This window comes from Pseudochaenichthys georgianus, chromosome 19 (genome assembly GCF_902827115.2).
Source record: "Pseudochaenichthys georgianus chromosome 19, fPseGeo1.2, whole genome shotgun sequence".
NCBI lineage: Eukaryota > Metazoa > Chordata > Actinopteri > Perciformes > Channichthyidae > Pseudochaenichthys > Pseudochaenichthys georgianus.
The window spans coordinates 21,642,059-21,657,128 of NC_047521.1; the positions used below are offsets into that span (position 1 = coordinate 21,642,059).

The following is a 15,070-nucleotide window of genomic DNA, read 5'->3' on the forward strand; positions in this document are numbered from 1 at the left end:
CGCCGCCCCTCTACAGGGGAAAAACAACCCTACTTGTAACAAAATTCATGTTTTCTGGACTTGTCTCTTTTTCACGAGCAAGTCTAAACAGTGGATGACAACAGCTCGAGTAATTGGCGCAGCACTACAGCTAAGTCTTCCAAGAATGTTTTTTGGCAGTGTTTGCCTGTACCTCAAGACATGCTCTGTAAAAGCCATCCAGACGTGCTCTGAAAGCTTGCCAAGTAAACATTATAGCAATTTCTGTGGCAATTGTTGTTAATGTAAATGGGTTATGTTTATATTGGATTAGGCTTTTATGTGATATTTAGAACATATATTAATTTCATGGCTGTACAAAGATTTAAGACTCATGCCATGTTAACCATGTGTTTTCCCCTCACTCTGGAAAACGCTCTCCAACATGTTTCTTCGGTGGTCATTTTAACAGCATTACTCTTAGTATAAATAGAAATAGGTGGGACCTCATTCAAGTCAATTTTGTTTGTCATAAAAATGTGTGAGCGTAGAAAAATGAAACCGTATTAGCACCCACAGTCCCCATTTTAACCTTTCCCCATAATGACATGAAATTACAGCCAGAGGAAAAAAACCAGGAGCAACACATTGAAAAGCAGTGTATATTTTTCTAACATGTTATAATTGCCCGGTGAGCTGGCCTGAGATCATATTTAGCGTTGAACAGTGCCAGATCTGTTTAAACGGGACAGAGAGTGACAGAGCCCAGCAGCATTTTGGCCTTTTTAGCGCCATGAACTTCCTACGCCAACACTACCTTACTTTGGCTTTTACACCCTCACTTTTCCTTCTTCAAGATACAGGCACACGTTACACACCTAGCCCCTTCTACAACAATATCCTGTGAATCCCTTAGTGTTTTCTCGCTTCAACTTTTGCACACGCCTTCTTTGAAATGGCCCGTAGTTGTTTCCGAAAGGTTACACCCGCTTCCCGTAGGGCTCTTCTCGGCGGGGTTGATATGTCACTTCCATCCATGACTTCTGGACTAAACAGCCCCGCTGCACAGGCCAACTCTGATGACCTAATCTAGTGTTGATACAGGGCAGTTAAAGCCTATTGCAATTTGCACGCTATACCTGATCATACATCCGGACACGCCAAAAAGCAAGTCCCAGATGTCCATAATTTCATGTTCCAAAAGCCTCTTTACAGCTTAGTCCGGTAGAACTGGTTCCAACATATCCTCTGAGTAGCCTTTAAAAGGCCTCTCCAATGTATATTTAAACCCATTCTTAAAAGGCGCCCGCCCCTTGTTGATTTTTCTCTGCATGCTTTTCTTCCTGACGCGGTGCACAAAAGGGCGGTGGGCTACAGTGCGAGCCACTGTGGCCGCGAGGTGTAAGTATTTAGCCCGGGCAAGTGTGTAAGAGTGGCATGTTACGGAGCCAAGGAGTCCCTTAGGTGTCACCAGAGCCTGCATGAGGCATGCCGGGTGTTTGGGTTGGAGTTAGGGTCTGAGGGGGGCAGGCTGAGGTCACGATCCTTTGCGAGGTGGTGACAAGGTTAAGCCGACGGGGGAGATGGTTTGTGGATAATGAGGAATTCAGAGCAGAGCCAAATCAATAGCTGTTGCACACTCTGAGTCCTTGGGAAATGGAGTGCCTGGTTACAGTATTGTTAAGATGCTTTTACAGATGTTGCCATGCTTTGCTCTCACTCGTAGCCGTCCCGACTTAAATCTTCCCCCGGCATGACAAGAACATTGTCTCCAACAGGCTGGTTTGATTGTTCGCCAGTCTTACTAAATGTTTGACATGCACTGCACCAAGATTACTGTCTGTGCTCTTGGCAAGCTCGTGTACTGTCTGCAGACACAAGCCATGCACACACACGCCCCATCTGCCTCCTCCCTCGCGATGAATCCTGCCTCAAGACATGGGTTTACAAATCCCTGCTGTAGTAGTCAGAGAGGGCAGCCTCGTAAAGGAGCGTGTCTGTTTGTATTGAGGGAGACATGATGGAAAAAGCTGTGATTTATCTGCCCACAGGACAGAATCAGGAAACAGATGGATAAAAGCTATTTGCTTGCTGGTTGTGATGGAGTATTGGCTTTTCTGCTGGCATGGTCGATGCCGTTATGTAAATACCTTTATGTTGACTTAAACATGTAAGACGCTGTATCATGCCATAATAGAGCCTGCCAGCGTCACTGTAGAAGTGGAAGAGGCCTCTCGTGGAGTCAACGACAATGTGACATCCTGAGTAGATGATAATTTATGGCTCTGCTTTTGGCTGTGTCTGCAGCCATATTGGTCCCGTTTGGCTGCAGCACCTTTTTATTTTCTCCAGCCCTTCCTTTCCCTCATTTTGGACTGCAGGAAGTCCAGAGTCCTGCTTTGGGACGCTAAGAGTCCAGGGCCAGACATCATCCATCCCTAATGGGCCCTTAAAGCAGGTCTGCTCCCAGGGTTGCGCCAGGCACACTGTTATGCATTCATAGCATTAAACACAAAGGTCACATGAAGGCTGTTTGAAAAGCCTTTCTGCTTGATTTGCCAGAAATGCAGGTGACCTGCGGTTAGTAGCAGATCCGGGTGTTCCTGCTCTGCTTCAGCGTCTGGGTGTGGGGTTGTTGAATATTTGTAATACTAGGCTTTGACAAATTGAGTCCAGTGGGAAATTAGTGATATGATATTCTGCACAAGAAGCTTCCTTTCAAATGAAATTAATCTACTAAATAAGTATTCACTGCAGACTCTCATTATACATCATGTCATCACCTGAAGGACATTCCCACAAATTAGTTATTACTTGGGCTGAGCTTTATTTTGGGAAACTATTAGGGGGGATTCGACAGATGTGTTTCTTAGGGAGCAGAGTACACCGAGTAGAGGTGTGTGTGTGTGTGTGTGTGTGTGTGTGTGTGTGTGTGTGTGTGTGTGTGTGTGTGTGTGTGTGTGTGTGTGTGTGTGTGTGTGTGTGTGTGTGTGTGTGTGTGTGTGTGTGTGTGTGTGTGTGTGTGTGTGTGTGTGTGTGTGTGTGTGTGTGTGTGTGTGTGTGTGTGTGTGTGTGTGTGTGTGTGTGTGTGTCAGAGGAAGAGACCAGAAACACATGAACATGGCTCAGAATAAGCCCTCTGATCTGCACAGATCAGTGGAAACTCCAAAGACCACAGAAGAACAAACTCGCTTTTTTCTCTTTTAGTTTCCCTTCCCGACAAGAGGAAGATGTTTTTTCTTTTTTATATATGCTCATTTCAAAATTGGCTTTTCCCCCCTCCCGAGGTAGGACCGTTGATCCAGTCACCTAGACACTTTGTATGCCCGGTGATCAAGAAATGACACCACACATTAAACAATTGTGGGTTTACATGATATTGGAGAACACCATCAACTCCCTGTTTCTTAAACTTGTGTGCACTTTTTCTTGCAACATTATTTTGCTTGCTCAAAGTCCGATTTAACTCTGAGAATCCTGCAGCCTGAAATTGTCCTCAATGGTCGACATGATATGAAGTCAGTGAGATGCCCAATATAGACGGGTAGGGATGAAAAAAGCCAGAGCTGCCTCGATATTACTACATGTATGTGCCATGTTCCTACTTTCGCTAATTGACTTAAAGACCGGCCCCCCCCCTGCCTTCCCTCCTCTGCCGCCTGTCGCTGGAGGCTAACAAGGAACCGACACTTCAATTACTTACAGCGCGACACACAAACGAGCAAGAGATGTGTGTGTGTCGGTGGGGGTGCTGGGTGCTGAGCGAAAGAAAGTCATTTTGAAAAAGAAACCTCCTGTGCGTCCAAATAATTACACAGGCTAGGAATGTTGTTCTAAAATCAACAGCCCTATGAAATGATGCCTCTGGGGCGGTTAGCATGAGACGCAGAGGCTACAAACATGAGGCGTGTGCGTTTTGTTTTGGTGGTGTGTGTGTGTGTGTGTGTGTGTGTGAGTAACCTCCATCTGAATGAGACAACGGGATTTGGTCCCTTTGATTGGTTTGTCCCATAGCTTTGCTCTTTGCTTGTATTCCCTCTGTCAGTATTGCAACTCTGGTCCTCGGCCAACCCGCAAGAGAAGGGATTGATGCTTTTCTCGTTCCACCAAGACACCCATAAAGGCTCTCTGGCACACAGGGAACACGGTGAAAGAAACGTTAAGGACAGCAAAGTGTCCAATAACAACATTAACGTCAGCCGGGTTCAAACTCTGGATTTTTCGGATATGCTCTGAGGCCAAGTGTGTGTGATAGTGTGTGCACGTGCATCTTCAGTGCATGTGTGAGAGCCACATGTACTATTCTAGTGTGATGTAGCGTTTCATCCCCGTGCCAAAGCAAACTGGTGGAGCTGCAGCGTGCCCACCCTGCTCTCCAGGCCCCCATCGACTCTCCCCACAGATGGTAGCAATCACCTCCGCCGGCGCTCTCTTCCTCTCCATCCTGGTGTAACTGACTCTTGTCAAAGATTAACTCTCTGCGTGTTCCCCTCTCTTCTACCGCTTCTTTTATTCTTGTGTTTTGTGCTGATATAAGCTCTTAACTCTTCTCTCGTTGAATCCCCTCTGTTTGGGTAACAGTGTGCCTCTATTTATGCCGCTGAAGTTGGTTAAATATGTGGGTTTTGGCTGTGGTGTTGCCGGTGGCAGCGAGATTCGGAGGGGATTGAGAGAATGTTCTGTTTTTAACAATGAGTATGCAATAATCGCTCCGCTCACTTAAACTGTGGTTTGGTCTGACTGTGGCTGACATATTTGATATCATATGAATGGACTGCATTCATGCATGTGAAATAGATATAGTCTGTTATTGTATGTCTTCATAGAATGAATAAGAGCAAAAGTGATTTTGTTTGTACTGACAGCATTAGGTCAAACGATGCTATGTCACTTAACATTACCTCCGTAGCGAATCAAGCATACTATCTTCTATCCCACCCTCATCAAATAAGTAGTTTCAGTCTTCAGAAAACCTTCGAAAAATTGTCTGCTATAAAATCTCATTAAAACTGATAGTAATCTCATTTCAAATTGAAAACGACATGGTGGTTGTTGCAATGGATTGTGTCAGCCATCAATCTTCAGGCCAGGACTCGTCTGCTTCCCTTGCAGCGTCTCAACCTGATCAGAGAAAAACTAAAACCATTATGTTTCCCCTCAGCGTCTCTACTATCCTCTCTGGCCGCATTGGTGCATTTCCACAGTAGGCTCCATCTGTCACTTTCTATTTCTAAACCAGCCCAGGCATGGCACGCATCCCCCCGACTGGACCTCACGGTTGTGAATGCCAAGAGTCATGTCAAACGTACATCTGTTTTTACCTCGGTTGTTACTGATTCACCGTGATAATTTGACAGCAGACGTCTACTGCTGCGCTCAGGACTTCAGGATGTTGCCGCTGGGAAACAAAATAAAAGCAACCGAGACAGACAGAGGGTGAAGGAAAAGGCTGGACACAGATAACAGTGTTTAGATGTGGGGAAGTGAAGTAGACCAGAGAGAGGGAGTAGAGCTAAGGACTCAACTCTCCGCTGACACCAGGCCCCCCAACATGGCAACCCTCCAGCCTAATCTTGTTCAAATCTCTCCCCGCCTCATGCCATCCAGAGAGAGAGGAAAGGATGGACAAGAGAAAGAAAAGAGGGAGAGGCAACCAGTGAGAGTATTTGGGATGGTGTCTCATGAAAGTAAGAGCAGGGAGGGAAGCTTAGAGGAGGGGTGGGAGAGGAATTAAGGGGACTCTCAGTTCAAAAGGGCTCCCAAGAGCCGGCTCTTAAGCCCGTGGCGCGAGGCTAACCGCAGAAGTCAGCGGAGGGGGGCGGCCGAGACGTGGTGTCAGAGCCAGAGGAGAGCGATATGGCTGTGTGGAGGAGATGGAAAGAGCAAGTGGCTTTGTTGCAAAGAGGGAGAAGCTACTTTAACACAGCAGGACTAGCATTTGTAGTTTCCTGTTAGTCTTCAGCTCGGAACTCTTAACTCTGGGTCCAGCTCATTAGAGTCCGCTCTCAGCCGTGTTTACGCCCGTCTCACTTCTGTTTGACTCTTTCTCAGCATTTGTCACTTGATCCATGTATTTAGTGAGCGGCTACTAACCCTTGAAGCAGTGTGTGTGTGTGTGTGTGTGTGTGTGTGTGTGTGTGTGTGTGTGTGTGTGTGTGTGTGTGTGTGTGTGTGTGTGTGTGTGTGTGTGTGTGTGTGTGTGTGTGTGTGTGTGTGTGTGTGTGTGTGTGTGTGTGTGTGTGTGTGTGTTTGCCCACACTGTACACTGCCTTGGCTCTAATGAGGAGCTAATTAACCGGGTGTTCCCCCGGTGCCCTGAGCAGGTGGCTGGAGCAGCCAGGCGTAACTCAGCCCAAACACACACACACACACACACACACACACACACACACACACACACACACACACACACACACACACACACACACACACACACACACACACACACACACACACACACACACACACACACACACACACACACACACACACACACACACACACACACACACACACACACACACACACACACACACACATCATGGCAGGATCCCATAGAGCAGAGCCTGTTTGGCCAGGCGGAGAAGGACCCCAAGGGGGCTGCAGCAGGTCTGCACCACAGGCCTGGGCCAAGAGGGGAGAGGTGATGGTGGGAGAGCAGGCCTCCAATTTTCAAGGACCAATTTTAGCCATGGGATTTGAGTTTTGCACAAGCTTCCAAAATCAATTGGCTGTGCTTACTGGCTTGAAGCTGAAGGGAAAATAAGGTTAGATTTACCGCTGACATATGAAGAGGACGAGCGAGGCGAGGCCCTCCACACACACACTTGATTGAGTCTCAGTCTCGACGGGCCAACTTGTCACAGCACACATGACGCACCAGACCAAGAGCTTGCTCAGAGCATTATTACGTGTTGAGGCACCTGTAATAAAGGCTGAAATGTAAGTTATGTGTTCTTCTGCCAGTCGACCTGAAATATACCTATTTTTGCATGTGTTTAAAAAAGTAAGCTCAACTTAGATCACAAACTGAAGATATTGGATAAAAACAAGACATTTATTCTTAGCAGTTATTCCATCACATTTGCGTTTGGCACGATTCATTGTGATGACAAAGTGGTGCAACTATTCTCCACTAATATTTTCCTCGGGGCTTTTTACCCCTTTGCCTCGATTCCTCTCTTTGTTGCAGCATCTCCCTGCTTGCCAAGCTGCCAAGCTCGTAGCTTGTGTTTGTTGTGTGATTTCCACGACAACACGAGAAACCAGATTGTTGCATCCGTGAATCTGACACTGACCCATAGAGGAGCCACGCTTCACTGGAGGATCTCGGTTTCTTTGCTGCCTTTCCACCACCGACAGGATGCAGAACAACAAAAAAGTGTCTGCGGTTTCCTTCTGACAGATATGAGTTAGTGAGGGATGTTTGCGTAGCACTTGTGAGGCTTTGAAAAACGGCCTTCAACAGAGTCCGGGTGTCCCCGCGGAGCCTAATTTGCGTGAGGGGGGCTACTGCGGTGGAGAGGGACGGCAGGTTGGGGGGAAAGTGGGGTCTCAGAGAGTGTGTGTGTGTGTAGCACTTCAAAACAAACCCATAAACATTCCAGGATCCTTGGGCAGCTGCAGCTCCAAGCTGAAGTCCACAAAGCATGGAAACCATACAAACACCTAATTGAATGCTTTTTGCCTGATTGCTTCTTCAAAGCAATTACCTTTTTGGACTTCAATTTCATCCTCCTTTTTCCCAATGAACCACCAGTCCCTCCTTCTCCGTCACAACTGTCACACAAGGTGTTAAAGCCATCACTGCCACACATGCTAAACCATTCAATCGGAGCTTTCTTTACATTCTCCACGCTTCCACATATCCTCTCCTACTTCAGACTGTGTCGGCCGACCTTGCTGCACAGCTGCGAGTCGAGAAGATGCCATCAGAGGTACCGTCGGTGCTCCAGCCGGGGAGAGAATGTGCTCCGTGGCTTTCATGTGCTGCTACAAGGTGTTAATGGGCACAAGTGCTCACAGCTGTGTGTGTGTTTGAGACGCTTGATCATGATCACAGTCCCCCACCTTGTTCCCCCCACCGACAGCCCAGACACTCACCGGAGCGGGTGTGTTTCTTGTCACGTTGCCTTTAGAAGAAGTCCGACAGGCTGTTTAGTTCACACAGATAATCATGAATTTGGTGGTTTTATTAAAGCTTAAACACGGACCATATCACTTAAGATAAAAAAGCTTTGTGCAAGCTGCCCTCTGCATCCCCTTTGGACAATTCCCCAAGGTCAAAGGTCAATCCACATCTTGAGCCTACGAGGTCTTGAGAGCGCACCAGAGCAGCAGCAGCGTCTCTACACAAACAGCGCTGCCTCAATATTGATCCATCGCGAAGCAGCATTTCATTAACTGCAGAATTCCATACAAATTGGGCTGCGTAATAACCAGATGGAATTGGGAAACAGTCTGGGAATGTGCTCCCCCTTTTTTTCCAGGGTCTGCGACCAGGGAAAACTGGGCCTCTTTCCCAATCTGGTGCCAGGCTTCCCCTTCAGTTTGGATGGAGGTGCTCAGCCTCCACTGCTCACACATCACATCCAAGCCATTGTCCTTATCTGAACGAGCCACGACTGTCCTTACGAGTGATACTTGATCATCTGGAGGAGCTCATTTAACATTATACACATCATGGAGCTCAGTGTAACTGCTGCTGCACGGCCGGACCTTGGCTGCAGCAGCAGCAGTGTCAGCGAGGGATGATGAGACTTTAAAATGATATGTTCACTTATATTTGTTGCATTTTCACACACGGAAAGGAGACAGAAAAGTATCCAAAGGATGTCAGAATTTAAAATATGTCCATGATTTTTGATTAGTCTGGCAATTATTTAAGTTTTAACGAGATATATTAAACTGAGAAGTCAATCTTCATTTTTGGGACGCTTAACCAACTTTCCCGAACCTTTTTGCATTGAAAATGACTTTAAAGGTTAATATATTCTCATCGTTGCTGCTCTTGTTTTCTCAGTTTTAGATTAATCTCTGTCTTTTCACTAGTCACTGTAAGTCACGCAAAGCCACTCGCATAAAGGGCCTCCTATTACTTCAGACAGTCTGTCTTCACTTATTCCCCATCATGGCGTCTTTATTCTCTTCAAAACATCCATTGTTTGAGCATTTTTCACAATCCGTTCCCACCAGAATAATTAATATCACCTCCCTAATAATCCTTGTTTGCCATAACTGTTGACATTTCTGGTCAAACATCTCTGCTGGTGTTTACTTCTTCCTAATTTATCTGCGGATCACTTTGAACCGGAGCTTCGCTCGTCTTTGAAGCCAAGTCTTCATGTCTCAGGTCTGACTCTGATTTAGCAGCAGCGGGTATGGATCAAACTCTGTTACACCAACAAGAAGGCGAGGTTTCTCATGATGCTGCTCAAACGCAAAGCCCACATGTAGAGAGTGGATCTGTCGGAGCTGGAGAACGAGGCCTAATGTGGAGGAAATAATGGAAAGACTGGTGAGGTGAAAAGACATAAAGGAATCAGCTGGATTTCAAGCGAGGAACTTCTTATGGCCCATATATTGCGACTCGCCTCATTTAGAAGACAGCTAGCTCCGGCCCACTTCTTTATCTGAGCATTTCTAGCTTTTAATAGATCTTAGGAGCCTTTACGCATCAGTGATTCATGAAACTGATGTCTCTCTTTGCCGTGATTAATACCTAATGGACTGAGAAAAGCTGAATTCATTAATTATGAAATGGAGAAAATGAGCTCTGCAAATATCCCTTTTGATTGATGAGTTCTTGAATAGCAGCCAAGCACACAGCCGCAGTGTGGATTATAAAGCACTCGCTGTTCCTGGAAAGTCTCCGCCAGCTCTCTTGGTGATCCACACGGAAGTGAGCCCAAGTTAAACTGCAATGCACGCTTCATGGGAACATGTCCTCTAACTTTGAAGATACTGTTAGTTTCACCCACATTGGCTGATGTTATCACATTACTGACAGCCTTCTTCTTCCCTCTGCAGCGTGCAACTGCAACCTCCACGCTCGGCGCTGTCGCTTCAACATGGAGCTGTACAAGCTGTCGGGGAGGAAGAGCGGCGGCGTCTGCATGAACTGCCGCCACAACACCGCAGGCCGCCACTGCCACTACTGCAAGGAGGGCTTCTACAGAGACATGGCCCGACCCATCACCCACCGACGGGCCTGCAAAGGTAACGTCCAACACAAAACTGTTGTAGAATGCATACTAGTTAAAGGTCCCCTACTGTTTTTCATCAATATATTATAGGTCTGAAGTGTTTGGTTCGGAATACCAAGGTGACACTCCCCACGCCCCTCTGCGAGATAATTGGTTACAAAGAACACAATGGTGCTCTAGGAGGAGATGCTGGTGATAGGGGGGGGTTACCTTGGTTGCTGATTGGCTAATGGTTACACAAGCCAACAAATCGTTATGACATCATAAAGTGGCCAAAATCTGATCAGCTCATTTTCTGATTTTTTTTCAATATATATAAATGGATCAGGACAAAAAGTGAGAGAAGCTTTTTTCCCGAAACGTTCAGAATCTCTTTACACAGAGGGGACACATGTTGATTTGTAAAATACATGAAAAAGTCGATTTTGCATAATAGGTGACCTTTAAAGGACTACTTCTTTCTCAAAACATTTAATTGTATATCAATTACTGAGTCTTTGAATTGTTGGAGGAAACCTTATTTAATTGTTAAGAAAGAGTCCAAAAGCAGAGGATGACATCTATAATGAATTTCAGTTATTGCTAGGTTAGTAAGGTATACGGTAATAGTAGGTTTTAGCAAAGGAAAATGCACGCGTTTGGGAAGCAGGAACCATACAACTAAGAGACGTGGATTATACTGCATCAATTGTGTTGGAGTTTGTCAATGAGTTTAAGTAGTTTCGCTGTTAAACTCGGCCCCAATTTACATTCATCTAAAATGTTCTCTCTTTTTGGAGGCAAATGTATAAACACAGCTTTATTCCCAAATTCCAGGTAACATGGTGTGATTAAATAATGTGATCATTTTAGGGGTAACGTATTTCTTTAATGTTTGAGTTTATTTGTCTGTAATAGATCTTTTACAAGTTGATTTCCATGATATTTTCCTTGCTGCTAAAAGCTTCACGTTTTTCTACACACCATTTGTCAATCAAGCAGAAACAAAGCTCTATTTTCTCTTCCACTTTCTGCTTATAAGATTTGCGTGGCACGCTTTTCTTGCTCTATTCATACGTGGTGCTGATCAGTGCTTATACAAAACTTAATACCCAGTTCTTCTTCTGCTGTCAGAAACCAAAAACACAAGAATGTTTCTGGGAAAGAATTACCAACCCTATGTTTATAACTCCTAATGGAAAAGTTCTCATGAACAAGAATCACTTTCTGTTGTATCCATCAGTAATCGAGTAGCAGAAATGAACGGTTATTTATATGAAAATGTCACGGATTATTAATTTAAGGTCAGTTTGGCTTTTCTTTTGGCAGAATGCCGTGCTAAATGTTTAGAAAATGCTCAAACAAAAGCTGATTGAGACGTTCTAACCCCGCTAATACTTATGTAATCACGTTTGAAAAGTTATGATTAGAGACACGCACGTTCATGGTAACTTTTAATAAGAATTATCAGCATGTCTAGCTTGCCATACAAAAGCAAAGAGAAAGAAATGTATGATTTGCCCAAAGCCTTTCTGGCTGTCACATAACATGTTTCTCTCTACCACACACACCACATAATATAATCACTTGACCGAGGCATTTCTCTTGGACACATATCTTTCACCACTTTATTATTTCACATTTGCAGCGAATATCTTTTATGCTGATATTTTACTGAAAGCCTTACTGGACTCATTGCTAAAATAACACCAGTTCCCTTTACTTGTTGTTCAGGCAAACATTCAAATCAATAGCGTTTCTTCTCCTTTTGATCCTGAAGAAGGTAAAAAATCCCTTCCAGACAATAAAAAAACAGCATCAGACAGAAACTGCCAACGCTCATAGCCGTGAAGATCGTTTGGTTAAAATGTCATGCCGAAAATCTCCCGCTGGCCGCCGCTCAGTTTTCCTTCTGCAGCCGACCCCAAGCTGAAACCAAACACCGGGAGGTTAGAAATGGCACGATATCACGGCCCACTTGCCCATGTTAGTTGCGCTAAGATGTCGAGCCATACATCACATAACGGCAATACTCCACAGCGACTTGGTCACATTCCTTAAAACTGAAGTAATTCGAGCTGCTGCTGCATCGAAGCGCTGACAGAAGGAGATCTGACAGGAGATCAGTCCTGAGATGTGCGTCCACGTGTGCAAATTGTTTCCTCATCTTCCATTTCCCGCAATATCTTGCTGTGTGATGTTCTCTCACACACACACACACACACACACACACACACACACACACACACACACACACACACACACACACACACACACACACACACACACACACACACACACACACACACACACAAACCACCCTGACAGTGCAATTTGTCCTTATCAAAGCTCACGATCAGGTGGTAAACAGTTTATCTCCCTCCCTCTCAAAGGCCCCAGATGTGACGGAAATGAAAGTTAACGTCCGAAAAGCCTCTGCTGAGCGTCTGGCTCCATGATTGATCGGGGCAATTCCACAGCCTTCTAGGAGCTGTCATTTTGCTTCAAATCAGGCCTTGTTCACTTATTTGATCTCCATCTCCCATGATTTTATATAACCGCCATCTTCTCTTCCTCCAGAACTCCACCATGACTCACTAGGAGCCTTCAAACCGTTGTCTTTTTCTTTTACCGCAGAGTCCCTGATGTTTGCCCTCCTCCGTGTTTTATCTCATGTGTCAGGGTCAAGAGAGAGGTCAGAGGTGCGGTGCGGCTGAGCAATAAAATACAGGTGTTTTTCTAAAAGGCGAGACAGGAGTGGGGGCCGCGCAGGCTCCGAGATGACAAACAGGCCGTGTCTGTTTCTAATGAGACGTGTTCCGTGGACGGGTGTCGATACACACTCTGTGGAGGATATGAGGAGGTGTAACTGCCTCCATCACCACCCACACACAGAAAGCTGCAGGGTGCCAGCTCTCCAGTTCAAATGCCCAGGAACCAGCCTCTCCACGGGCCCTTTACAGTGTCACGAGCATTAGCAGTCAGCACAATGAAAGAAACATGGCAATCCCCCACATGGCCTGGCTGCAGTATATGAGCTCCTCAAAAGTACAAGGTTTTTATGCGAGTCCAAGCCGTACAGCTGTTATCCGTTTGACCACAAGGAGCATTGATAAAAGGCATTGAAAAAGAGGCCAAGGTCCATTTGAAGTAGCCAACATAAACCACATTGGCAGTTTGTCATTATGTCGAATATCTTTTTAAAGCGGAGGATCTAGAAAACACTGCGAACAGAAAGTGTTACACAACCTAACCTTAGGGTCATTTTAAGTTAGGAATAAGGTACCTGGCCTATAGCAGCATAAACATGCCCATGAAATGCACCATTTTGACATTTGTATGTATCTTCACAGTTAAAAAGCCACGCAACATATCTTACTGATACAAATGTCCAACAAAGGGCACACATAACACCCCTGTTTGAATGTGCAATGCCACTGTCAATAACAGCAGACAAAAAGCAGTTCTCAACAGTGCTTTATCCCGTATGCACGCACAGGCACAGAGCAACGCGAATCAGTTACACTGAGCCTGTCAAAGGACTACAAATCCCTACGCGCTGCCTGTCACGTCTTCGCAAAGGCTTGAAAAGTCATCAACAACCTCTGAGGGCGCTTTTTACTGCTTCTAAACTGGCCCGAGCCCCTGCACATAAAAACTTCAGAAAAGCAGTTCAAGGAGGAGATCTGGGGGGGTGGAGATTGACACCAGCACCCCCCGTCCCCATCCTGCCTCTTACAGCCCGTTCAGATCCGGCACTTGCTGGCTGTTTACAGAACAATGTACACGGACAATAAACTACGATGTCTTAACAGCTTATGATTGTTTAGACGGCAAGTGAGAACTCCTAACACTACTCACATGTTGTTCGTAGTCAGAGGATTGAGTTGATGGCTTGTGCTGTTCGTCATCATGTCTGTGCAGGCATGACAGAGCGACTACAGACTTCTATCAGATCAAGTAACGGCGGCGTTAGTCCCACATGAGCTTTGGACAAATTATTTAACAGAAACGGAGAGGGGAACAAACTACAGGAAGGACAGATTAGTAGTTCATAAAATGCCAGATATGTTTTTTTGTTTTTTTCCTCTGTATTGTCTACAAATTAAAAAATAAAGTATAAAAAAAAAAAAAAAAAAAAAAAAAAAAAATGCCAGATATGTTGATCAGTGTTTCCAAGAGAAGTAAAGAAACCAGAAAGTATTCACATTTAGTAAGCTAAAATCTGAGATTGTGACCTTTTTTGTGAACACAAAGTACTCTGAGATTAGTACCTGTTAACAGCTCTTGTGGATGAGATGATGTGGTTGACACAGAGCATCAGACACACAGCAGGGGGGCTCTTGTTGATTTGACCTCTGACATCCTGCCATATGCAGATGTGTATTCCCTCTAAGTCAGACAGGAAGTCTTACCAAGTGCCATCAAAGCTTGCGTTTCCTCAAAGCTTGAGTTGTGCACGGACGCTGAAGCATCAGATTTACGTCTCTGCGCACAGCTTCAAACGGAGCGCAGGCACTCTGACACCTGTGGACCGCTTGGCCTTGCCGGAAAAAAGGCAAACGTGTTTCTGAAGATCTGAGCCGCCGTTAATCCCCTTCCCACCCCGCAGCCAGACACACACGATCACTCCTGGGTCCGTTTCAGCCATTTAAACCCTCCCGTTGCCCAGTCAACAGGTGGTAGGGTCTTTAGCCTCTCCTCTGTTGTAGCAGCGGACATTTTCCGGCACAAATAAACACATTCACAGTTCCATCAAGTGGTGGGAAGAAAAGGCGTGACATGTTAGCAGCTGCCTTCCTCTGGCAAGCGCTGTAACGAACTGTTGGGTTACAGGGTTTTTCCCCAAAGTGTAATTTCTTGTCTTTTTCTTGATACGTTTGGACAATTAAAGCTATCGTGTTACGTTTGAGTCACTCTCTTCATTC

At 45.5% G+C, this 15,070-nt stretch overlaps 1 protein-coding gene across 1 annotated transcript in view; it reads left to right on the forward strand.

Annotated features, from left to right (window-relative positions):
• Positions 1-15,070, forward strand: part of ntn2 (netrin 2) — a 29,685-nt gene that overhangs the window by 1,922 nt on the left and 12,693 nt on the right. Inside the window, exon 2 of the mRNA XM_034106710.2 lies at positions 9,988-10,176. Within this exon, the coding sequence (XP_033962601.1) occupies positions 9,988-10,176 (189 nt within the window). The remainder of the gene's footprint in view (positions 1-9,987; positions 10,177-15,070) is intronic.